Genomic DNA, 26,181 nt, shown 5'->3' with positions numbered 1-26,181 from the left:
AAAAGGTATTTAGTTTTATTTTATTAAAGAAAAATACATCTCAACTGTATTTCAAAAAGTATGCATACAAAAATTAAGTAATGTCATGTTATAAATAAATAAAATAAATTACAATCAAACCAGCTGATTGGTATACAAAATATTTTGATCTTACTTCAAAAATTGGGGTAGATTTAGAAAGACCAGAAGTGGTCTTCCCAGGTACAATCATGGAAGAACACTGAATAATAAAAACACAAACCATGCAGTATAAGTTCAATGAAATAGTACAGTGAGATTTCTCGGGAGAGACCACTCTCCACAGTAAAACGGTCGATAACGGAGGTTGGTAGTTCATGGGGGTCACCTCCATTGATTTCAAAGGTACAAGTTTTTTCGAGAGTGATGTAAATTTTACGCAGGCTCATTTTCTTGTTGTGGAAGTGCCACTTGTGTTGGCTTCATGAAAACCAGATGGATGAAAACTTAGCTTCAATAAAAATGACCCCTAATTATGTGTAAAAACAAATCTGCCTATCATGTAGGGGATAGAGCGTTCGCCTGCCAATGAGGTGAACTGAGTTCAAATCGGAGTAATGGCTGGTCGATAAGAATCCGCATTCGACTTGCACTGACCACAGTGGTAGAGTCTTTTTGCCGGCAAGCTAACCGTGGGAAGATCTCGTGCTTTTTCTCTCCATGTAACGCGAACGCGGGTTAGTTCCATCAAGAAGTACTCCACGAAGGCAAATTTCTCCCAAAATTTGATACAGGAGTTTCCTTGTCTTCTGGATTTAGTTCAAAATTACAAAGTAACGGAGTTGAACATTAGTATTTCAAAACCCAAAAATTGAGTCGGCTGTTCAACGACGATTATAAAATAAAATAGAGCTATTTTAAATAAATAAACAACTATGATTTTTGTTTAAGTTTGCATTTAATTTTATATCATGAAAATTCCCAGTTAGCTTTAAATAATGAGAAGAGGTTTGTTTGCTGAAGATGCTTAGTTTTTTTCTAAAATTACTTTTTTTTTCTAATTTGCCTTCCAACTCTATAAATAAATCTCTGCCAGCAACATAAGGTTGTCGATATCTTTCAGAGATCATCAAAAAGAGCTTTCTAAATAAGAGCCACCCATAAATATTTTGAATACATTTGAACATACTTATTTGTTTTGCTAATTTTTTTGTTTTGATATATTTTCAAGTTTCCTTATTTGACCTCTATTGCAATTGGTGTGGAGGTTTGCCCGGTCGCTGGAAAAGTTTTTGACGGTCTCTCATAAAGTTTTTCTTCAATACAATGTCTACAGAAAAAACTCCATGCTTCCCAAAAATGGTCGTATATTAAGAAGGTTACTACAAAGAGGTGGTCTTTTCTAGAGGTTTCACTGCACTATTAAAAATGCACTTGCACTTCTTCTTATACTCCTTATCTCAAGTTACAAAAAATCAAGAAGGGCTATTAAAAGTGTTAAGTACTGGTATTGTCCTTTTTTTTAATGGGATAGAAAGAGAGAAAAATTAGAAATATAATGGATAGACATTGAATATTTGAGCTAAACTTGGCAATAAAAAATTACAGGCATGAAATTCACGATTAATTTATGGGATTAAAAATTGAAATCAAATTAGCAACTATGGAATTAAATTGAATCAATGAACCTAAGAAAAGGTCATTTCATAGGAAAATCCACTGCAGATGACCTGTCTTCAAACATATTGATTCAAATTTAGAAATAAGTTGGGAAAATTTAACGCTAAACAAATAAAAAGGAAATCAGTTTTAAATGGTTTAAATTGATAAAGAACTTTTCAAAATTATTTTTAAATATGTTACTGATTGTTATACCATGGCCTATCTCAATATTAGATTTTCTATTCATTTATTTTTTTGAAATAAAAAACAATTAAGTGATTTGATGTATAAAAACAAATGGTGATATTTATTTATTCTTCTAAAAAAAATTTTTTAATATAATGTGTAGTAACAATGAATAAATTATAATTAATATTAACAATAATCCAATAAGAAACAAAAACAAAAAATGATGTTCATTAAAGGAACATCCAGGCCCATTTTCCATCGTTTAGGTGATTTAAAATAGCACCCTAAGTTTTAATAAACATTATTAATAAGCTCCAAACCCTTAATTGTGTCTGAATAAAGTATAAGAGAAAACTCCACTAAATAATCAACATTAAATACAAATTCAAAATTGCAATATTGAATAACTGGGCATAGGTCAGAATAATTAAATTATTCAATGTTGATAAAATTTATAAAAAAAAATTTTTGTCACAGTAAAAATGGAATGACAGCTTTTCGCTTTTTAGGATAGTTTTTAAAATTTTTCTGATACCATTGGTGACTCATTAATCCAGTCATAATTTGACCCGATACAGTCCACAGACACACAAGCCACCATGTATAACTTCTCCCTCCTAAAATCACACTGCCAGCTAAATACATAATGATTTCAGCAAAGTAATGGGGACAGGACACATATTCAAAAAAACCAGATGAAGGAATATAATGGCCGGTAGATACAACTTTGTCACCTGCAAAAATAAACAAAGTTATGAGCATTATGTTGCAGCTTCTGTTCTGAAAATGATTGAAAAAATCTAATTAAAGAAAAAAAGAAAAGATAGAAATGTGCTATTTGCTGAATTTTTTTTTTTTTTTTTGAAGAGGTGGTTAATTTATTCAAGGAATTTTAAAGCAGCCCAGTCATTGGGTGGAGCATACTCATCCTTAAGTTGATCCCGTAAATTAGGGAAGGTTGAATTTAATTGTAACAGTTTGTATACAGACTTGCTCAATACCAGACTTGGAGAAAATGAAAAACCTTCATCAAACACAAAATCTAAATGAAAAAATTTTTTGCTTGCAATTTATTGACCTTTGAAACTAAACTAGTTTAAACCTTTTAGCTACTAGCTGATTTTGACAAAATTTGTTCTAAAATGACCTTTCTTTTCAGTGTTTCAAATTTTTAAAAAAGTCTATATTGACTGTTATACATACTAGCACATTTTTCTTTAAATTTAGCATTTTTATAGACTTACTGAATTTTCTGTAGTATCTCATTTCTCTAAAATTCACTGCGGGGAAGAATATAGAAATTTCGACCATTTATTCACATACATAAGTATTATATATTTTTTATTATACATTGTATACATATACAAAACATTATCAAAATACATATGCATTGTATATTTTTTTTAGCCAACCTACAATTCAGTACATCATAATAATCAGAACTTACATTGTATAACAATGAGTAGGGCTGCAAGTTTGTCGCGGGGAAAAAGACCCCAACTTCGCGGAAAAATCGCGGGAAATTTTGAAAATTACACAAATTCTAAACATAAAAAAATTTCTTATATAAATGATGCAAAAGACAGAAATTGCGCAAATAATAAAAAAAGCTTAAAAATACACAACAAAAGTATTTCTTTGAATTTCAAGCAATATTAATATTTTTATTTAAATGAACAGAATTTTGGTACAAAGTATTGTACATTGTCAGATTATTCTCATTTATGGTTCGTCTTTCATCACTTAATACATTTTTATACTTAGAAAACGATCTTTCTGTGTCAACGCTGTTTTTAAGCACCGAAAAACCACTTTTGCCAATTTTGGAGCGTTCGGTCTTTGATTTCCAAAACTCAATCTATTTCCCTTCACCAGCGCGATTCATTGACTGTTGCTTTGTAAGAAGTAATTGCTGTGAAAACTCAAACATTCTACATTCAAACTACTAGTTACAAGTTTCTACTAACTACTAGTCCCCCCTTCATCTAAGAAATCACAAGAAGCCGTCTAGGCAAAATTAACTGGATATATAGAAAGGCAGTAGAAATTTCATTGCCCAGTGCAATAGCATGTATAACAATTTTTCTGTCAAAGATTTGATTTATAACATTTTCCTTCTTCTGTGATTCCAATTTCTTCTGTACTCTTACTGACTTCAGGAAGGTAATTACCCTCCCTAAGTGTAGAAAGACCACCTTACTTTACAAGATTGTGATTATCTCTTATCTCTGAACTATTTTCATGTCATTTTGCTATTGATTCACTCCCCTAAATATCTAATCAATTTTACATGTTCAATTTAAGGTTCAGGAAAATAAAAAATTCTGTTTAATAAAAATAATAAATAAAAAATGAAAAAAAAAAGTTTTTTGTAAGCAATTTTCATGCAAGTCAAGACATATTGAGAAATTCACGGATTTTAGGAAAAAAGATGAAAATTTCGCAGAAATTCGCGCCGCAACAGACCTGTAGCCCTAACAATGAGTAATATTCAAGAAGTTTCTACGATAGTGACATATTTTCCGAGAATTGTGTTTGCATACATTATGAATATCAGCTCATTAGCTAAATTTAATTTTACAGAACATCTAAACTCTAGCAATCTAGTTATGTTACACAACTTATTGAGTTTCGATATTAAGAAACATGTTTCGAGTTGCTATAGCAACAAAATAATAAGAGAAATCGTAGAAATTTAGCTTAGTTGATATTTTAATGTTGTGAAGAACATTTTTTTTTACAGTATATATAAAATGCCTTCAAATGAAAAAAAAAAAGAAAATCTGTCACCTGATTTGTACACATATGTGCCAGGCCATATTAAAATTAGATATAAAGTATCTTTAGCAGCCTTGGATCGGCAAACTGAATTTTGATGTCGTAATAAATTGCATTGTATCTTTTAAATTGTTCAAGCTCTCTTTATTACTTATGTAACTTACTTGAGTAATAAAGAAGTAATTAATTATTAAAAACCTCTCTAACTCACAACTCCAGCTGAAAAAGCTATAAAACAATGTTTACAGAAAAAACCAACATTTGTAGCTACAATCTGATAAAAACTTAGAATAAAATTAACAGAATTTAAAATTATTTCAATCAGAACGATCTGAGATCAGCTGAAAAGAATTGTTTTATAATTTTTCCAATGATTAGAGCCATCTTTTGATAAGTTTAATTAACTTTGTGTTTTGACGAGGAAAAAGTTCTTGAATTTCCAAGATGCAAACTGTATACATTTTTAGCTCTTTCAATCTTTTATTTTATTGATTTTTTTTGGAGGTACCATATTTAGTAAAGAAAACTTGCTGAAAGTTTTATCGAATTACATAACATACTTTATTTTAAAACATTTTTAAAAAAATTAAGATTGCTTTTTTACTAACTAGCTCTAAACTCTACGAAATTAAAAAGCAAAAGATACTATAAACATTTTAATAAAATAAAATTGCAAAACAATGAGTGTACCTGATTTTCGTAAAGCTGCAAATGCTTTATGTGTTTCAAATTGCAAAAGGAATGCTGTAAGAAACAAAGCAGAACCAAAGCAATGGGCAGGTGTAAACCATTCATGCAAATCATACACCTCATTTGATTTATCTAAAAAAATAAATAAATAAATAATTGAGTTAATAATTATGATAAAATCAAAAACATTATAAGAGAATACACTATTAAATACATATGGGAAAAAAAACTTAGTTCTCACGCTTTTTAAGTTGAGATAAATATGTTCCAGTTGTTGCCAAATTAATAGAAAAATAACCATTTATGCGAACCTTAACATTATTGTGGCAGCCAACTTTTTCCTTTTATTTGAACATCAAAAATAAAGAACAAACTTCTAAAATAAAAATCTTTAGAAATCTAAATTTTTCCATTTCTTGCGAAATAATGGGTAAAGTAGTTTAGATTTTTGAAGAAGAAAAAAAAAGAATGTTTTACATATAACTCCAAAAAATGCAATAACTTTTGAATATTTTAATATACTTTAGTTATAGTGAAGGAAAACAAAATGTTATACTAAGTAAAACACCCAAATAAAAGCAACAGCAATTTTTAGTAAAGAAAGTGGGGAAAAGAATAAAGCAAGATTAACCTTAATGTTGATCAAAGTTGGATAGAATACAAATAGAAAAATGATATGCCAACAAAACTAGCAATATGTTTCTCAGAAAAATCATGCTAAAAGATAATTTCTAAGTATTAAAGAAAAATAATTAATAAAACATTTATTTTATTATTATAAAAAATACAGTAAAAAGAAATTAAATAAAACTTACATGTATATCTCTCAAAACCAGGAGCGTCGTGAACAAGCGATAAACCTACACCAAAGTAGAAAGTTAATCCCACAATGTAATGCGACAGATTCATTTTAGAATCAGAATATACGGAGATAAAAAAGCATTCATAGCAGCGTCTCAAAACTTGAAAAGTAATCAGAAAACTTAAAATTGTAACAGATTCTGGCATGACTGAAAGAAAAAATAATATATAATTAAACTCAAGTTCACAATAACTCAAAAAAAATTTCTCTTATCGAGAAAAAGTGCTCTTCAAAACAGTTTGCCATAATGGACCCTTAAACAAATTTTTATTATGAAAACAGTTACTACAAAAAAAAAAAAAAAAAACGCTACTGTTAATGGCTCTAATTCATAACTTTAAAACAAAACTCCTTTTTTTTTGTGTGTGTTTCTTTGCCCAAAAAACAAAACCTTATTTTTGCTTATTCAAAAAATTATGAATATATTTTCTTAATTTCAAAAAGATGGATTTTTCACAAAAAGTTTGAACCAACCACTGGTTTTTGTAATTTTTAAAAAAAACCAGGTCCATATTTTAATATATTTACAAAATTATGACTAGATTTTTCCTGACTTCACGAAAACAGACTTTTTATAAAGAGTCTGCAATAATCCCAGCCTACGAATTGTGCTAGAGCGCAGGAAACTGCATAATTCACAATTATCCACATTATAGTCGAATAACCCAATAATTTCTATTTTTCAGCAAAATGTCCTCATTTACTAAATAAATTTCTTTCACAATATTTTTTTTTTCAATTCTAAAACTCTTTTTAGAAGCTGACACTCCTCGTTGTGAGGGCCTAAGTTTTGTCAACCAGCATTGAACTTCATTAAAGTTGTTCAAGCCTTTGATCCAGAAAAAAAAAGTCAACTTAAATATTGATGACAACTGTAGGTATATGCTCAAAAATATTTCAGGAATGAGTGATCTATCTGTGAGACGTGAGACTCGAGTACAAAATACAAAGAATATGTTAAAGTAAGTTCAAACCAAGACTTAATCAGATTCGTCTTATCAGAGATAGTCTTGTAGAAATTTCCAGAACTTAAAAAAAAAAAAACCACACACAAATACTTTTTGTTCCATTTTATTTAATAAACTGTGAAAGAGTTGCATTCTGTTACGTTCAAATTTTCATGAAACAAAGTTTCTAAGAAAGTTCAGCTTTTAGAATAACTTCACTTTCCTTATTTAAACTTAGATAATGGCTATGATGTTAAATATAAATTAAAAGTTAACCCAGTTAAAATTTTTACTATTTTAATTGTGTATTTAAAACAAGAAAAGAATTTTTTTTAATGATTTTTTTTAATGAAATTTTCCAATAATCAAATGAAGTTGGAACAAAACTAAAATAAAAGGTAACACATGTTATATAACATAATCACTAAGAGGTTTTTTCGATTAGCATATAATCATACCAAAAAAGTTACTCTCCAAAAAATTTATTATATATAATAAGATTCAATAAGTGGAATTTACTTACCAGTGCCGTTTCTTTGCACTGAACCAAAATTGTCAAGCAAGTACAAAAGTATTGGACTTTTATAATTATAGAAATATGCTCCACATACAGATAAAGTAACGAAAGGCAGAAATAAAGATGCAAACACATAGAAATGAGAAAACCAACTAAATAAAATAAGAATAAATTATTTTCATCATAATAATCTTACTATTTCAAAAATGAAAATTCATGTGAATACAATTATGTTTTTTCTTAAAAAAAAAGTTCTAAATTACCTTTTAGGCACCTCAATTAACCTAAAAATACTTTTACGTTTTTCATTTTTGTTAATTTTGCCAAATGAATATAATCTGACCACAATTTGAGGAACATGTTTAGAATATAATACATTCAAGCCACTAAATGTCACAATAAAAGTATAACTTAACCACATGAAATGTAAAAGATTTACTTCCATCATAAAATATTGGTAAAAAAATTCGAGGTGTCAGTTGTGGAAAATAATGATAACTTAGTAAAAGTACAAAAAGAACATTATACAATGTAATCACAAACAAAACATGTAAATTGGGAAGATAAAAATCGTCAGATAATTTAAATGAATAATAATACTGCTTCAACTTCTATAGATAAGCCATGCTTAAGGCACAAAATGACAACATTTCAATCAATAGACGTGTCATCGTCATCAAAAATTCAATCACCATAGTTACAATAATCAATCAATCAATTGCAGTCTCAGTTGCAGTGTAATGTAACTTAAATCAGTATTAATATAAACAATAGGTACAAGGTTCAATTCAAACAAATTGTGATAACCCAAATATAGCAAGTATCAATATCAATCACCTTCCTGCAACAATCAATCAATTAAGTGTCTGATTTCGACTGTTTACACGTAGTTTAGTGATCAACGAGAAGTTTTTGTATTTGACTTTTGTTTAAGGGAAGAACAAGATTGTTTAATGATGGAATTTTCGTACAAATTTCTTTTTTATTTTATTTTGATTTTATACTTCATTCCCGATACTAAGAGTAAAAAAGAGGTATTTTTCACGACTTACTTTTTAATATCAAACTGGAATCGATATTAATGTCATATTTAAAAGAAAAAAAAAGCACATTTTGAGCTCATTAATCTCTATTTTTCTTTCCATTTGCTACATTTTGAATGAATTATATGATATAGATTTATCTTTGAATAGTATTTTAACTTCTTTTAATTACCGAAAATAATGCCGGGTTTCTCTCTCCATAATTTTGCTTTTTTATTTCGTTTAAAAATTAAAGATCTCATGAAAATTGTTAGATTTAGACTATTAGATTTTGTTGAATCTAAAATTTATATATTTTCCCAAAATCACAGCAAGGATATATTAAGATAATATGAAATATTGTTCACTTTTAATGAATGCAAGTCTGCATTTTCGGGTATCTGACTTCAGGATATCTAAAGTAAAACTTTTCTTTTCTGATAGCAGAGTGCATTCAGAAGTAGGGGATATTTCTGTATCCTGATCTGCCGTGCGGTAGATTTCCGTATCATGGTCTGTGGCAAAATATTCAGCAACTTCCGGGCTGTGGTTCACGAGGAACTAAAAAAAAGAACACCACAATTGGCTAGGCTTCAAATTGATTTTAAATGGGAAAATAATTTTTAAAAAAGCATGTTAAGGCTTGCTTGAGGGTGACTACAAGTTATATCCTTCAAATGGTCCTGTGATGCTTTTTTTAGTTTCTTCCGAAAAGTTACCAAGATTTGTAATTATTCTACCACAGATCACGCTACAGAAATTTCCCCCTGAAGTATTTCGATGCTCACAATCTGTGTGTTTTTTTTTTAACTATTGAAATGAAATAATTATTTTTTTTAAAAAAAGATTTCAGCTTCACAGAGCTTGCTATACATTTCATCATTAGAAGAATGTCAGTGTAGAGAATACTGGGCAATGACCTTTAGCCTTAAAAAAACATTATTGTAGGAAAAAACTCCATAGCAGAATGTGCTATTAAGTATGGCGTACACCACATAGTCCTTTCTGCTGAACTTCTTTTTTTTTATATAAAGTAAAAAATTATTTTAAAAAATGTCTGATTATGAGAAAATAGCTTGTTTTGAATGCAAGGTGCATTTTATTAATGATTGAAATGACTAAATATATCACAAGAAAAAAATCTAGCAATCTTATTTTGAAATCGTGCGATCTATTGCATCTTTTTTTTTTTTTTATTTCATGAACATTTTCTCTTTTTCTTCTGCTTTGAAATGTTACCTTATTATTGTCTGCAATAGTTTCTACTCGGCCAATTAAATTTTTAATTGTATTGCATTGTATTTGACATATATGCTATTTCTCATGCATTTTTTAAATGCATGTAGAATCAGGATTACAACAGTCCTGATTATGTGATCATTTTTGAATGCTCGTGTTATAATTTGTTTTTAAATGCACACACTCAGTTAACTTGCTCGGTGATACAATGCATGTCATAATCAGCAGAATGTTTTCACTAATTTATATGATTGTTGAAGGACATTGTCAAACCTTCTACTATATGACATAAGAGATAATGGATAATGACCTTTAAGCATTGGAAATACTGCGTAATAACCCTCTGGGGAGGAAAAAAACAGTAGAGGGAATGCTGGACAATTGTCTGTCGAGTAATAACAGATTATTTATCCCCTTTGTAAAAATAATAACCACATCTTCTTGCAAATCTGATGATAACAATGCACAATTATCTCATTACCTGGTGTACTTGCATTTGCCCAGTATTTCCTTTTCTGTTGTTTTTTTAAGGGTTAAGGAAGAGTCATTGCCTAGTATGCACTTGTTCAGCATTCCCTACACTTTTTCTCTAATCTGTTTTAATGGTGAAATTCATGGCCACCTCCACACAAAAAATAAGGGAATAAATTAAAGAATACTTATTCCCTCGACTTAAATAAATTAATCTAAAATATTAAAGAAAAGCATAATATGACTAACTTGAAGTGTCGAAATGTTTTTGAATGCATTCTGTTGTTAAAAAAGAAAAGTTTTATTTTCAATCTCCATTTTTCTATAATCAAAAATAAATTCGGTTTGGCATTATCTGTTTATTGAAAAATGTTGACAGATTCGTCTCTATAAGGAGGAAAGTTGAAATGGAAAGGCTAATTAAAAAAATCTCCAGTATATAAGATAATGATAGATATAATGTATAGGATAGATCCAATTGATCTATCTTATAGATCCAATGTATAAGATAATGATATAAGATCTCCAAAATGTATAAGATATGGATTCATTTTAATATATCCCTTTTGCTGGTAAGAGGGCATGGGGATGTGTTTTATTTTTTATTTGTGTTACTTTTCTTCAATTTGGATAGATTATCAGTTTATTAAAAAACTATAACAAACTGATATTTTTTCCAGAATGTTATTGACATTGTTTTCTATTTTAAGGCACAAACTCTTGCTGAAAGAGTTCAAGAACTAACTGATATGTCTTCAAAACGAGCAATCATTAGATTAACAGGTGATAAATTTCGCCAATTTATTAAAGCTACTCCTCGAAACTACTCCTTTATTGTTATGCTGACAGCTTTATCTCCTCATCGACAATGTGTAGTTTGCAGGTAATAATAACTGTCAACTGGTATATTTTATATAAGTGTAAAAGAAATTATTTTACAAACTCTGTATTTTTTTCCGTTACTTTTTAAAATCAGCTGTGTGTAATCTTAAAATTTGTTGTTGAATTCTAATTATTTATTTAATATTTCCTTTTTCACAAGGCTGAAAAATTTTTTTCTAAAGAATAGATATCTAAAGAAATATTTATTTTAAAAGCTAACACCACAACTCTATTGGTCTAAATTATGAAAATATCAATCCCACAATGAACAGTTTGTAAAGGCACGGTACTCTGTAGAAAACCGAAATCAAACATCACTGGCTGCGGTCAGTAAGCAAGTGGGTGACCACTTTGGTCAGCTTGCTTATGAATAGAATGTGCGGTATCAGTCCTAGTTAAGCTGATCTACTGTAAAGTGCTCGACTTCGTGTGCAGTTCATCAGGCTACGGAGAGCCATCCTTGCTGCATGCTGCTGGAGATCAAAGTTGTGATGGCATGTTTTTAGATCGTTCTCAGGGATGTTTCCCGGACCATCGCCAATAGCCCATTGTGCAGCTCTAGTGCGACGTAAATAAAGTACCTAGCTACTTATAAAAATATCATTTTAAAGTGGTAAATATCTTTTTCGAGATATTTCATAAACATTGTTGACAAATAGCTAATCCATATTTCTATTTCGTCTGTTATTATACTGAATGGAATCAGTTTTATTTGAATTTAGTAACTCCTGAAAAAAAATGGCCCAGCTATTTTACTGGATTCAAATAAGGTATCTTTTTATTCCTGTAATTAATCTGTATTTGGAAATAGATATCAGGGAAGCCAACTATCATAAAGTTTACAAAGCTTTAGATTTTTTTTCCGATAATTACTTAATTTACATCATATTTTTTAAATTTTGAATGACTATACAATATGAAAATTTGGAAAAATAATCATTATTTTCTTTTACAATGGAACAAACTGGTTTATTTATTTATTTTGTAAGTTTAATTTATAACTTTTCAATATTTTATCAACTCTCTCTGTTAATCTTTATACAGTTATATGTAATGCAGCTTATTTTATTTTTTACTAAAAAGAATGTAAATATCATGTCAATCCTTTATTTTGTACTTTAATATTAGTTCAATTAGTACAGAAAATTGTCTTAATTGCTACCAAAAAAAGAAAAAAAAAAAGGCTTGAGTCTCTCTGATATAAACATTTAATTGCATCATCATTCATAGTCATTGAGATGACAATTTATCGAATGGTTTATTATTAGTAAAAATATAGCAGAAATGTTTTTTTGCTGGCAATCCAAAGCAACAGTGCATCAATGGCATAATTTTAAGCTTTTTTTAAAAAATTATCTTTTGTATAATTGCAAATTTATTTCATTTTAGAAAAACTTTTAAATACTTTCTTAAAATGTTTTATGTTGATTGTTTTTTTTACGTCTAAATAATCACTGAAATATGAACATAATTACTAAAATTTGTATTTAAATATTTTAAGAATAAATCCACTTTTATACTAATCGTTAAAAAACCAAATATTGTCGACTCTTTTTCTTTACTTCTCAATAAAAGAAATCGTGAGAATTTTTTTTTAATATCACTTTAATATTTAAAATTTTTTTACAAACTAAAAAAAAATTTTTTTTTTAAAGTATATTTTCTTCAGTTTTTACATTTTAAAGTCTACGGCTTTATCAATATTTGATGTTTTTTTTTTTTTTTTTTTAGTTTAAAAAAACGTGTATAAATTTTGATAAATTTGATAAATTTGTATAAATTTGATAAAAGTTGATATTATTTTATTGCTGTTTTATAATGCTATAATTGTAGTACTAATTTATGCGAATTATATTATTTGAATGAAAAAATTTGACTTTAAAAGTGTGTCTTCAAGAAAAATTTGTGAATACTGGTTTAATACTGGTACAAATATATGGAATCAATTAAAATGTCATTAATTTATTAAATTTTTGTTTTAAATTATTATTTATTTGTCTTGTAATGTAATAATATAATATCTTAAATTTGTTAATAATCCAAGTACTTTTTAATTAAACCTATTCTTTGTATTGAAACATAGCGCAAAGTTTCAGTTGTCTAATAATCCAGTTTATAAAAAAATAAGTTTTTCTTCAGATGGTTAACTGTTCCAATATTTTTAAAAAAAATAGTATAATTTAAAAAAGTGCAATTCAAAGCACTAAATTAGCTAAAAGAATTTGAAATGTAAGAAATGTATAGATTATTATAATATTTATTAATTCTTTTAAGGCATGCTCATGAAGAATTTCAGTTGGTAGCTACATCTTGGCGCTTTTCCAATGCAGTTAACAACAAACTTTTCTTTGGAATGGTTGATTTTGATACTGGACCTGATGTTTTCACATCTGTAAGAATCTCTCTTTTTTTTCTTTTTTCATTCATGAACATATACATACATATTTTTTTATTGTGCTATGTTTATTGTTTGCTGTTGCTTTTTGAAATAGTGAAAAAATTCTACTTATGTTACAAAGCAAAATTACTGTAAAACATAAATTATTTTGTTTACATAAGTTTGAATTTATATAAGTCTGGAGTGTGCAATTACATTACTATTCTTATTTATGAAGCTCATACTTATGTAATTGAATTAGAAATGTTATTTATTTAATAATATTTTTTATTGTGCTTTTGTTCTAAGATCTGCACTGTTAACAATTCAATCAAATTGTGTGAAAACATAGTGTATTCTTTGCATGAGTTTTCCTTAATTGAACTAGACCTAGGTAGTTATGCTTCACAAAATTAGAATTTTACTGTTATTTTAAACTGGAAAAGAAAGAAAGATTTTGATTTTTCACAAACAACCATACTCTTAGTTATGAACATGTAGGAAAAAATCTTAGCTTTGAAAGTGATAAAATACCAGTACTAAAAACACAGTTACAGAGATTGTCCCAGATTTCAAAATGCCTTTTAAAGGTTTAAGTAAGTTATGTTGAAATTATTGCTATTAATGATCTAATTTTAAAATAAATTATGGGACAAAAATTTGTTTTCTACTAAAGAAATCCTTTAAAAATTTTGATTTTTTTTTTTTTTTTTTTTTTTACTTTGCAAAGGAATGCAATTTAATTTAAATTTCAGTAAGTGTGATGGGAAAAGGTTGTATAGGTAGGAATTTTCTTACAGTATGAAGCTATTGCAAGGATTATAGAATGAAGAAGTCCATCTCTCCGAATATGTAACTAATGTGGAAAACTGCTCAGTATGGGATGCTACATCAGAAAAACAGCTTACATGCAGCAACATATTTTTGTTTTTATCTCAAAATGTGTGGTCAGATATTATTAACATAGATGATATAAATAAATTCTCAAAGGAATATCTTTAAGAAATAGTGCAGTACCGTTTATACAAAGCGCAAAAAGGCAGCAGACCAACCATAAACAAAAAGAGAAAACTTTTCTTTTCTTCCCAAACCCCAGGAGTGGTTAAGAGGAGAGGTGGGTGTAAAATCATTTCAAAACGAGCTTCTGCTGTTATACTCCTTAATGTTGGTTCTTCCTTTATACAAAGGAACCATACCAACCCTTGGAGGACTGGTTTACATTATGTCTCAGGACCCTAGTCTTCTTCTCCTATGTATACTCTTTGACTACTGTGTATGCATTTGTGTACACAACGGCGTCAAGTTATTATTTAATGAACTGCCATTATAAGAAATGGCAGGTATCTCTCCTTATAATTTTTTCTTTACTTATCCTTAGCAATAACAATTATTGAAATAAAATATCTTGTTTGGGAATATAGTTTTATGTAACAAATGTTTTTTTTAAATATTATAATTAAATAATAATTTTGTTTTCAGTTGGGTATGAATTCAGCCCCAGTTTTCATGCATTTTCCTGAGAAAGGCAAGCCTAAAAAAGGAGACCAAATGGACATTCAAAGGTACCTCAATATTTCTTTCTATCAATCAATTTGATTTACTAATACAGTTTTATTTGGCTGTTAAAATAGAATTATATTCTTTTTTTTATAAAAAAGGATATTAATTTTCTTTATTTAAAAAATATATATATTATCAATATTACAATTTTGAAAATAAATGAAATGTTTAAAATACCCATTTTTCTAGTCTAATACCACTAAAATGTTGATTTGTTTTCCTTTTCTTTACGACTTGTTAAATATGTATAGTTTCACGTTTTCTTATAGATTTATTTGCCTTTTGATTACAGATCCTTCTTTTTGAATATAATTGTAGGTTAGAATTTTTCTTATAATAGGAATTTTTATTTAATTTCATGAAATTTCAAGTTAATAAAATTTTTAATTAATATTTTAACTCTACTTATGCTATTTAAACAATTTTTCTAAACCTGTTTCTTTTCCTCATTCAAGATATTTTTTTCTTGATGTATTGTTATTATTTAACGTAATAATACACACATAAATTTTTCTGACATAGCTCTAAGCATCCAAATTATGCATCACAATTATAAAAAGTTGAGACGTATATAATACATATTAAAAAACTAATTTGCAATAGGTCAACAAATATTGATTAAATTTTTTTCAGTAAAAATTAATCAACTTCTTAATTTTGTAATTAATAAAATTAATTGACTACTTAAAAAAAATTGAATTTTCCATTTTCTATCTCTGTTTAATTCAATTCCTTTTCGTATTTTTTTCAAGCTTATATCCTGAGTATGCTATCATAAAGTTTTTCATTTAATTTTTAGAAGAGTTTAAATGTTTCATTTCAAGCACTATTGAAAAACTGTGCTTTCTACTTACTGTATAAAAGCATTTATTATTTAGTTAAGCACAGAATATGAATTATAGAATGGAACATATTTAAAATTTAATATGAATGAAAAGTATTTTAATTTTATAAATTAGAACAGATATAACCTTTCATTGACTGTTTCAGGATAGAAATAACCTTTCATTGACTGTTACAACATCACATATTCAAAAATGTTAGTCTGAAGAAAATTGTTTTTATTTCTTTTAATGAATTGATTTAATTTTAGAATAGGATTTCAAGCTGAAACTATTGCTCGTTGGATTGCTGAAAGAACAGATATTCAGGTAATTATATTAGTTTTGGTTGAAACTTTTGATTTTCATTTTAATTTGGAGATGTCTTTTGAGTTCGAAAACTTAATTTAAGTTTACTAAAAGTTGTTTAGTTTTGAAAGTAAACAAGAAAAACAGCTGTAGTTAGTTTTGACTTATCAAACATTTAATGAAGGTTGATTTTAATTCCAAGTTAAAGGTTATTGAAAGAAATCAAAACTCACAAATGTTTTCTTTTGGAAAAATGTCTTTTTAAAATATTTTAATGTAATTTGAATATTAGTAGAATAGTTTTATCAATATAGTGAAACCATATCTTAAAGCATCTTTGCAAGCCAAAGATTCATGATGTTATAGAAAATTTGATTAATCAACAATTCAACGAAGTATGTTTTTCCCCATGTTTTAAATTATAAAGTACAATAGTTTTCTTTAAACAAAATGTCCTTTTAAAATATTCTACAGAATTTAAAAATAATTTAATAGAATAATTTTATCTATATGCATAATGAAACATTAACATTTTGCAGCTTCATAGAAATTCAAGGATTCATTAAATATGGAAAATTTGATTGTTCAAAAATTTAATAATGCTTTTTTTTTTTTTTAAATTTATTTCAAGAACTGGTAAAATATCTTGATAGAAAAGAGCAAAAAAATTTTTGTAAAGAAAATTTTTCTTCATTTTATAATATTTAAATAAAATTTTTGATTGTCAGAAAATGGGGAAGAAACCTTTAAGCAAGTGAACACATGTTGGAATGATACTATTGCAGGTAGTTAAATGGCATCTTGAAGCATAATTGAAAGCCAAAGATTCATCAAGTTATGGAAAATTTGACTGATTAAAAATTTATTATTTTTTTTTTTAATTCCAAGGACAAGTGAAATGTTTGGAAGCAAAGAGCATAAAAATTTTCTCTAGTGAAATTGCCTTTTTACAATATTTCTATAAATGTTTCAATATTCGAAACTGAGGTAGAAACCTTTAAGAAAGTAAACGCATGTTTGAATGATACTATTGCAGGTAATCAAAGATTACTTATAGAAATTTATTTTCTTGCCCATTGTCTATATATCTTGCTCCCAAAACAAAAAGAGCTCTTTAAATAAACATTAACCCATTTTACTTTCCACTTTAAAAGAAAATTTCTAGACTATCATTTTAATAAAATGGTATATTCTGCAGATAAGGAAGAAGAGAATAATCAAACATTCTGAGCTTTTACTGTTGACTGAAGAAACTAAAGAGAGAGAACATTCTTTTGCATTTTTATCTTTAAAAAATTTTTTCATTGTCAAAAGAAAACAGAAGTCTGACTAACCATCCTCCTACATTTTTTATTGAGTCAATATACCAATTAAAAAAATTAAGAGAACTTCAATTAATTTCTCTCCAAAAGGTGTAAATCTTTCTGCACAAGCATTATTACAAACATTTTTTTTAAATCAATTTTTAATTTTCATTATTTAGGAAGTTTATAAAATCTTCAGATTATTAAAAAAAAGTGAGTGCATGGACATGGTGTAAAATATTTAATATTAAAACCAAATCTCTGGTATTTTGAAATTATCAAAACATTGAGTTATACAAACTATAATTTTTAATGTTTTTGGCGCTTATTTTTTGTAATATTTTCTTTATAAATGTAATCATTACTAAAAAAATAAGTTGATTTATGGAGCTCAACTTTATAATTACGAAATTATATTTACAAATTCCATTTGCTTCATGAGCAATATTTTTAAATATCAACTTAGAGCAATAGTGTTTAATTTAAAACTTATTGAATATGTTTATCTAATTTTGAATTTAAGGAGAAATTCTCACCCTTCTAAGTATTTGCTGTCACATGTGGCATTTGTGTAAAGAATGTAAGCTGCATATTATAAGTCTTGTCCTCATAAACTTTTTGTAATAATTAGTCAATATATAATTTTATATTTTGTCATAATACTGTAATTGTTTTAGACATGTTTCTTTTACTTGTTTTTTCTTTTACATGTTTCTTGAATATCACTTTTCAAATTGAGTCTCTTTTAGTGAAGTGGAATTTATTTTGTAAAATAATTTCAAGGTTAATTACTCTTAGAATATTTAAATTATAAATAAGATTCTTTGCTAAATAATAATTTCTTTCTGTTTTAAGATATAAAAAAAAATTGCTTAAGGTGTAAAAAAGGGCAATTTTGTCCTACATATTATGTTAATTTATATCATGGAATTTTATTCTTTCTTTTCTTTAGATTCGAGTTTTTAGGCCCCCAAACTATTCTGGAACAATTGCTCTAGTCATACTTTTTGCCTTAATTGCAGCACTTCTTTACATGAGAAGAAATAATTTAGATTTTTTGTACAACAAAACATCATGGGGATTAGGTGCTTTGGTGAGTTACTGCATTATTTACATATATTTTGAAAATTCGTAATAATGTATATTTTTATTTGTACAACTGCTTAAAAAGCTTGATTTTTGTGAACATTTTTGTTGTTATTTTATGCCTTATACCTTTGCAATTTAGAAATTTCCTCTTATTTTATATTTCAATCAGTTTACTTTCTATTCAATCTGTGAAAGGACTCAATTTTGATTATGTCAAAAATACTATCTATTAATTTACTTGCCTAATATTTTATTACTCAATCATTATAGCAGTATTTTAATTTTTCTTCAAATTTATATGTTTAGACCTATCCCAATTCAATGTTTAAAGAACAATGAAAGAATAAAAATTAGATTGAATATTTTAATAAATATGTATATACTTGTGAAAATTTTTTGCATTGTCAACTGGAGCAGTGTCTTAAATTATCTCGTATACACAAAAGAAGATAGTAGAGGAACAATTATTTTGATTTATTTCTAACTTTAAATATTTTTGTAGCATATGTGCCTGATTATTTCGAATCAGCTGAGTGGCAAGCAACACAAAATTTTCATTAATATGATACTCCTGTGATAAGTTAAGTATCTAAATTGAATGTCTAAAAATCTGGTAAATAATAATTATTTATTTATTTTTTTTTTGTAATAGCTGACCTTTTTAAGCAAGGATTGAAATTTGATTGAGAATAAATTTACTAAAACAGTGGGGAACCGATTATACGGAATGATCGGGACCATTGATATTCCGGATAACTGATTTTTCCGGTTTTCTGAATCGCTACAAAAAGCCGTTTTTTTTATTGTTAAACCGAACTAAAAAAAAATATTAGGAAATAATCTTAAAGAAAAGAAAAACGATGAAGTAATGCAGTAATGATTATTTCTAAAATTATGGTAGGGTAAACATCTTTCAAAAAAGAAAGAAAAATCCTAAAATCTTATGAGGAAAAAAAAAATTATTTTTTTAAATGGCGGGAAAATTTATCGAATTTCGTTCCGGTTTTTTGTTTTTCCGGTTTTCTTCTTTCCGGATAACGAGTTCTGCACTGTATTTATCTTAAAATGCTAATGCCTTGAAATTAACTTTTTTGAAATAGAAGAAAAGGGTATCTTCGTACTGGAACGTAATAAAATAAAAATAGTAAAAATCATATGTAGCATATGAACTTTTTACTTTATTATATAAATGTGTAGTTTTTTTGTAAACTAACTGTCTAACTTTTAGAATGTTCTTCATTATGATGTTTATTTGTATGCACCACAATTAATTATGCATGCATGATGCATACTTAGTTGCAAGTATGATATTATTAAAGACTACTGTATTTGAATTATTATTTATAATTTGTTATTTTAGAGGCAAGGAACTCAGCTCATTTGGCAGTATAAAGCCCCATAAATCATAATTTAATGCATTTTTAATTTGTCAAATCTGTGGCATTATTTCTCTTGGTTTATTGGAGTAAAAACTTTAAATGTATAGTACCATAGTGTCTTAGTAAGTTATTTTAAGACTTTGTATTTTAAATGTTAATGGTTGAATTAGGATATAAAATTATATCATTATGCAATAAGGAAATATTAGACAGTAAAATAGTGTTATTGATCTTGTAATAAAAATACTTATTTCTTACATTTATTATTCAGTGTATTGTTTTTGCTATGACTTCTGGCCAGATGTGGAATCATATTCGAGGACCACCATTTATGCATCGTACAAGTAAGGGTACAGTGGTAGGTATTCATTTATTTACAAGTTTTTACTTTTTATAAGAAAAAATTATATTGTATTTTATTTAAAATAAGATTTATTTTTTAATGGCACTGAATGAATTTATTTTGAAGATGAATTTATTTTGAAAAAATGCACAGCTGAATCAAATATTAAAAGTATAAATATGACTATGCATAGTCAAATTTATTTGAGGGACCCATACTTATAGAGCAATCTCCATATCCAGTGACAAATTTTCAAAGTTTAATATACCATTTTGTTTGTAAGAAAAGGCAAAAAGACCAACTATAGACTTAAAAATATCATTTTAGAGACTGTTAAATTAAGGTGAAAAAGTTTTTTAGGTGAGATCAGGGCACTTTATATAAATGACTAAATAACAGCCTCCTACCCAAAACATTTCTTAATATTAAATTATATGACCTTACAGCAGGTACAAAAAGTTAATTTAATAAATGAAAAATTACTGTGGCAAATATTTTCGATTTGTTAACACATTTGTTGTAAATTTCAGATAAATAAAGTGACAGAATGACATGGTTAGATGCTGTTTAAATTTAGTTAAAGTTCTAGTATGTTAGAGCTTTAAATATGTTTAAGAAACAACTGAGATTTTAGTTGGTGCAGTGCATCAAAGTGATCATCAAGTTACACAAAAAAAGTGATTTGAAGGAGAAGTTAGTAACTGTTTTATATTAGGGGAAAAACAAAGTTAAGATAAATTGTGAAATGTAAGATAGAAATGTGAAAACTTCCCCTAGGTTTGGAAATGATAGTGTGGATAAGAAATATTTATCCAGCACTACCTCTATACTATACTACGTTTAATAAATAAACAAAAAAATTATTTTAAACCGTTTTTGACCAAAGGTGTGAAACGCACCATTTTAATAAATATTTTTTGTTGAAGCTGAGACCTATATTTTTCAGTTATTTTAGTTTTCTGCTATTGTCAAGGGTTCCAAAAAGATCTATTAAATATTAATAATTCAGTTGGAGTACACTTTCTGTTGAGAAAATTTTAAACTATGCTAGTTTCTTAACTTCAGAGGATTATTGACAAATTTAACTTTTTGAAAATGTTTAAATTCTTCATTTCAGATTAATCATGTGTCTTTTATGATGGATTAAAGTTGCAAGTTCTGTAAATAAAATAAATTTAAAAAAAATTCATAAAAGTCTAGTGTTAAACTAAATGGTTTGTTCATTGATTTGGCTAATGGTGCATGCATTTTAACAATATGCTTCAATGATGTACTTACCAATAAATTTTTATGGTAGTCTGTTTCTAATTTCTCTACTGTCCTAAATGACACTAATTAAATTTGTTCATTATGTTTGACAAGTCATGTTTTAAATATTAATTATTATATATAATTTGAAATATTATTATCATATATGAAATTTTAATTTTATTATTACAGGGTTATATACATGCTAGCAGTGGTGGCCAATTCATTGTTGAAACTTATATTGTGATTGTTTTGAGTATCCTTTAAGGAAAAAGGTTAAAATAGTTAATGACAATTGATTAATTCTTTGAAAATTTATCAAAAAATATACAAATATAATTATTCTCATCTTTTCTGTAAATGCCATGTTATTGGTTACTGATCCAAAATTAGTTTATCTAAAGTTTAATAGTAATATTTTTAATAAATAATATAAAAAATGAGCTAAAATGAAACTTATTGAAATGTTCTGTATTGAAATGTTTTAAAAAAAATCATGCTTTAAGAGAGCTTTATCAAATCATGTGCATCATAGTGATTTATTCATTCATTAATCTTTTTTGTTTATGAAAATATACCCTTAATATAATTATTTTGTTTTTTCTATAGTACTTTAAGCCTGACAAAAGTAATTAAATTTGCATTTGAAGCCTGAAAATAATTTTTTCAATAAGTGTATAATTTTAAAAGTTAAATCAGCTTAAAATTTATTAATTTTAAATTTAATAAATTTTAATTTTTTAAATTAACATTTTAATTAACTTTTAAATTTTACCTAGATCGTCCACATATTTAGCTCCATGTTTGTTTGTTTTTTTAAAGTACTCTACTCTATAAAGATTTAAAAACAAAGCTTCAGATTTTTTTTCAAAGTTATAGAAATTGCTATATAATTTTAAAATTTCCAGTAGTTGTGACTTTTTATGAATTTTCTATCAAAATCAATCAATCTGGTAAATACCAGAATGGTGTTGATTATTCACATTGATACAACCAATCATACTGACTAAATGGAATGAACTATAATGAGGGGTGTTTTCTGTTCAAACACGCTAACCTTGTGATACAGACTCCGAATTTGATTTTCAGAGGATAGTTGGACATATTCACCACTGTTTTGCACATGGTTGTCCTTTTTTTTCTTTTTTTTAAAAATTCATTTGACTTAAAGTTTATATTTAGTTATGAATGAGAATTTAGTTATGAAATGAACAGTAATTATTTTATTTTATTTATTTATTTATTTTTCTTTCTTTATTTGTTTACTATTTCAAATTATTGAATTGATACCAATATAATTTATATTAACATAAATTTATTAACTTTGATTATATTATAAAAAAATTTATTTCAAACTATACTTTTGAGTCTAGAAGTAATAAAAATTAACATTGATTTTATTTTTGATTGATTTTATTATTTAAATTCTGAAAATGAGTGCATAAAATATTTTATCTATATTGAATATTAGTCTTGTCTGGTATCAAAAAGTAAGTTTAAATGTGTACTTCTTAATTTTCTAGATAGATTATTATTTCTTAATAATGTTATGCAATGCTTAATTTTTATTAACATGCTCCAAAATCAAAACATGTTAAGTCTTTGGTGGCATGTTAACCTACCATAAAGAGATATATAATGATCACTCCCTGAAGACATAACATCTTGGTTTGGCATTTTAAACTAATACCATTATATAGTAAGTTTTGCATAGTAAAAGGAACTTAAGTTTTTCCTAGGTACAAATATGCGTGATTTAATAATATATGAAATGTTCTCACATTTTGTGGTGATATAGGAAAAACAAATAATCTTAGTTGATTTCTTTTTTTTCTATATTCAGTGTAAAAATCTTGAAATTTGACTTGGTTTTGTAATGCAAAATACTGCTCATATGGCAATCTTAAAAAATTTAATTTTATATCTATTTTTTTGTTACTACTATTTACTACATTCAATTTGTTCATGAAGCCTTAACTAATCTAAGATGCTGCTATTGTGATTGGCATGGTGCTTTTGCAGGAGGCTGCTTCCTGTCGGGGAGATTCAAAGAAGCGAAAAAGTAACTATTTTTCTTCTATCTCTCTATATTTAAAGGAATAAGTAACTGTCGCTACTATTATTTAAAAAAAAATTCATTTATGCATGCTTTTCACTTTCATAAAAATTTAAATAATTCAATGAAAAATTATAAAATGTGTACATTTTTAGAGAAATTTTTAGTAAACTTTCAACTTTCTCACAATGCATTGAAATTTATTTTTCGACACTTCTTATTCATTTCGTATAAAATTACTTTGACTTTAATGAGTGGAAAAGAAAAATCAGATAAATTAATGTAATTAAACATTTTATTTAGGTTTAGTGTAATTTTAGGTCTGAGGTGTTTTTGCTGTATAATTTGGCTTAACCAAAACTATTTGCTGCATTTTGGTATTTTTGCTTATCCAGATTCCAGAGTTCTGGGAGTTGGCAAGTTACAGCAAACAGGAATAGAGATTTCTAGTTAGTTTTTTTGTTTTAACTAAATTAAGTGTTAAGGAATTTTTTTTACCAATCCACGGTTTATGCATTGTTCATTGATAGCAATATCTTTTTTTATACAGGGTTATACGGGTTTTAAAAATATTTCAAAGAAAGTTAAAAATGTGTTTTTTGCAGATTTGATCTTTCTCAAAAGTATTTTAATTTTGATATTTTTATTTAACTGTTTCTGTTGTTTTTAGTAATGTCTGTCACAGGATTAGCTGTTGTTGCAATATTTTTCAGTCTGCTCCTATCTGTATTCAGAATGAAAGCTCAAGGTTATCCTTACAGGTATTAAATAAAATAAAAAATATGTATTATTTTGGATTTTTCAACACCCTTAATTATTAACAATTGTTTGTTTTATTCCAGTGGAGCTAAGTTTTGTATTATTCCAATTACTTAATCGCCTGCTTTTTAAACTCTTTTATACTTAATTTTTAATTTTATCTAGAGTTACAGGACTGTTTAAGCAGTTGTTAGTTTAATACTTAAAAGCATTATGCAATATACAGGTAACTTCTCATCATATATGTTCTCTTATTTCATATATTAACATATGTTGCATATAGTCTCAAAATTCTATTATTGAATACGGTTACAAATTACAGGTGTAAAATACAAACACTGCACATTTGCTTTAGTATTTATTTTGCAGATCAGTATTAAAGACAAAGTTTATGCAAATACTATGGCTGGAAAAACTACCATTCAGGAAGTCATCAAAAACATCTTTTTCAAAATTTCTGCTAGTTTGTTATTCCTTAGCCCCATTGATAGAAAGCATATCAAACATGCCCTAAACTAAATCCAAATATTGTAGTTACCTTTTTAATTTTGAACCTAACAGCTTTTGAAAGTTTTTATTTCATATAACTCAATATTCTCCCCTTGTATTTTACAAATATTATTTTTGCATTCATACTGAATAATTCCTTTTCAGCTTTCTTTTCAAATGATGACAAAAAGGGCATGATCAAAGCATGAATCACTATCTCATGTATTTCTCTTCATCTCAACAAAATACTGATGTGGAACCCCTTTGCACCTAACACTTGCCATTGAATCAGTGCAATAAAAGACTGTATTGAAACATTTTATAGAAAAAAAAAAGGTTTTTGTATAATTCAAACATATAAGTTTCATTCATTAAAAAATTTGAAACATACATTCCAGAAAATTTTGTGTGAAGTGATTATTTTTGCTTTAACTCTGTGGGCATTATTTCTATCTTTTTTAGGAACTGAAACTGTTCACTTTTTTGCAGCAAAAACATGTTTCTGCCTATGACGTTTATTTTAAAAAAATAGTAACAATTATTTATGAAATCATAATGTTTGAAAAATTTCATTGTGACATTTTCATTTCAGTTTTTTTTTTAAACCTAAAACATATAAATATAAATATGGATTTTGTGTAGGATTTAACTTAGCCATTATAACTTTCATGACTCTGCCAATAGCAAACCAATTTAAAGAAAAAAAAATGCCACATAAATTTCCGATCATTTTTTCTGTAATTATTACAGTTACTTTTCTTTTTTCGAGACATTTTGACCTAGTTTTTAAAATTCTCATATTTTTAATGTGCTATTATCGCAACACATAAACTTTTAAAATTTGAGAATTATGCTAATTTTAAATCCAAGTTATAGAATGTGCGAATTTAACAGAGAAATAATTTTTAAGTAAAACTTTTTCTTAACACCCGGAGTTATGGTCTGGGGTGCCATAGCATATCATGGACGATCTCAAATGCTACGAATTGTGGGTAATCTGAACAACAACCGGTACATCAGTGAAGTTTTACAGCCCCAAGCTGTTCCCTTCCTTCAAGCCTTGCCAGGTGCCGTATTTCAACAGGATAATGCCCGCCCTCATATTGCTAGGACTGTTCAATCCTTCCTTGTATTGCGGCAGGTACAGTTTCTTCCTTGGCCTGCGTATTCCTCTGATATGTCACCGATTGAACATGTGTGTCATTTCGTTGGTCGGTACCTCGCTCGTGA

The 26,181-nt window shown here is 27.0% G+C and overlaps 2 protein-coding genes across 2 annotated transcripts; one reads left to right on the top strand and one right to left on the bottom strand.

Annotated features, from left to right (window-relative positions):
- LOC107442370 (polyprenal reductase) lies at positions 1–8,414 on the bottom strand. The gene is made up of 5 exons (XM_016055928.4): positions 7,867–8,414; positions 7,610–7,755; positions 6,093–6,287; positions 5,278–5,409; positions 1–2,543 (listed from the first exon to the last, which is right to left on the bottom strand). The coding sequence occupies exons 1-5, from the start codon at positions 8,049–8,051 to the stop codon at positions 2,281–2,283; spliced, it is 921 nt and encodes a 306-aa protein (XP_015911414.3). The 5' UTR covers positions 8,052–8,414; the 3' UTR covers positions 1–2,280.
- Ostgamma (oligosaccharide transferase gamma subunit) lies at positions 8,331–25,353 on the top strand. Its single transcript, XM_071181346.2, has 11 exons — positions 8,331–8,637; positions 11,046–11,218; positions 13,492–13,609; positions 15,074–15,156; positions 16,248–16,305; positions 18,541–18,681; positions 20,328–20,414; positions 21,840–21,903; positions 23,635–23,709; positions 24,374–24,464; positions 25,117–25,353. The coding sequence occupies exons 1-11, from the start codon at positions 8,557–8,559 to the stop codon at positions 25,130–25,132; spliced, it is 987 nt and encodes a 328-aa protein (XP_071037447.1). The 5' UTR covers positions 8,331–8,556; the 3' UTR covers positions 25,133–25,353.
- The last annotated feature ends 828 nt before the right edge of the window (positions 25,354–26,181 follow it).

Source organism: Parasteatoda tepidariorum, chromosome 8 (assembly GCF_982258835.1).
Source record: "Parasteatoda tepidariorum strain Cologne lab strain chromosome 8, Ptep-v5.0, whole genome shotgun sequence".
Taxonomy (NCBI): Eukaryota; Metazoa; Arthropoda; class Arachnida; order Araneae; family Theridiidae; genus Parasteatoda; species Parasteatoda tepidariorum.
The sequence above is the reverse complement of the archived record's forward strand: the minus strand, read 5'-3'. Positions and strand labels throughout refer to the sequence as shown.

Bases quoted from the DNA above. Each gene is read 5' to 3' on its own strand.
- LOC107442370 (XM_016055928.4), bottom strand. From the start codon at position 8,051: ATGATGGAAGTAAATCTTTTACATTTCATGTGGTTAAGTTATACTTTT. The intron at 7,756-7,866 runs GTAATTTAGAAC...TATTTTATTTAG, and splicing joins TTAATTGAGGTGCCTAAAAG to TTGGTTTTCTCATTTCTATG. The intron at 5,410-6,092 runs GTAAGTTTTATT...TTATTTTTTTAG, and splicing joins TGGTTTTGAGAGATATACAT to ATAAATCAAATGAGGTGTAT.
- Ostgamma (XM_071181346.2), top strand. From the start codon at position 8,557: ATGATGGAATTTTCGTACAAATTTCTTTTTTATTTTATTTTGATTTTA. The intron at 11,219-13,491 runs GTAATAATAACT...AATTCTTTTAAG, and splicing joins CGACAATGTGTAGTTTGCAG to GCATGCTCATGAAGAATTTC. The intron at 23,710-24,373 runs GTAACTATTTTT...TGTTGTTTTTAG, and splicing joins AGATTCAAAGAAGCGAAAAA to TAATGTCTGTCACAGGATTA.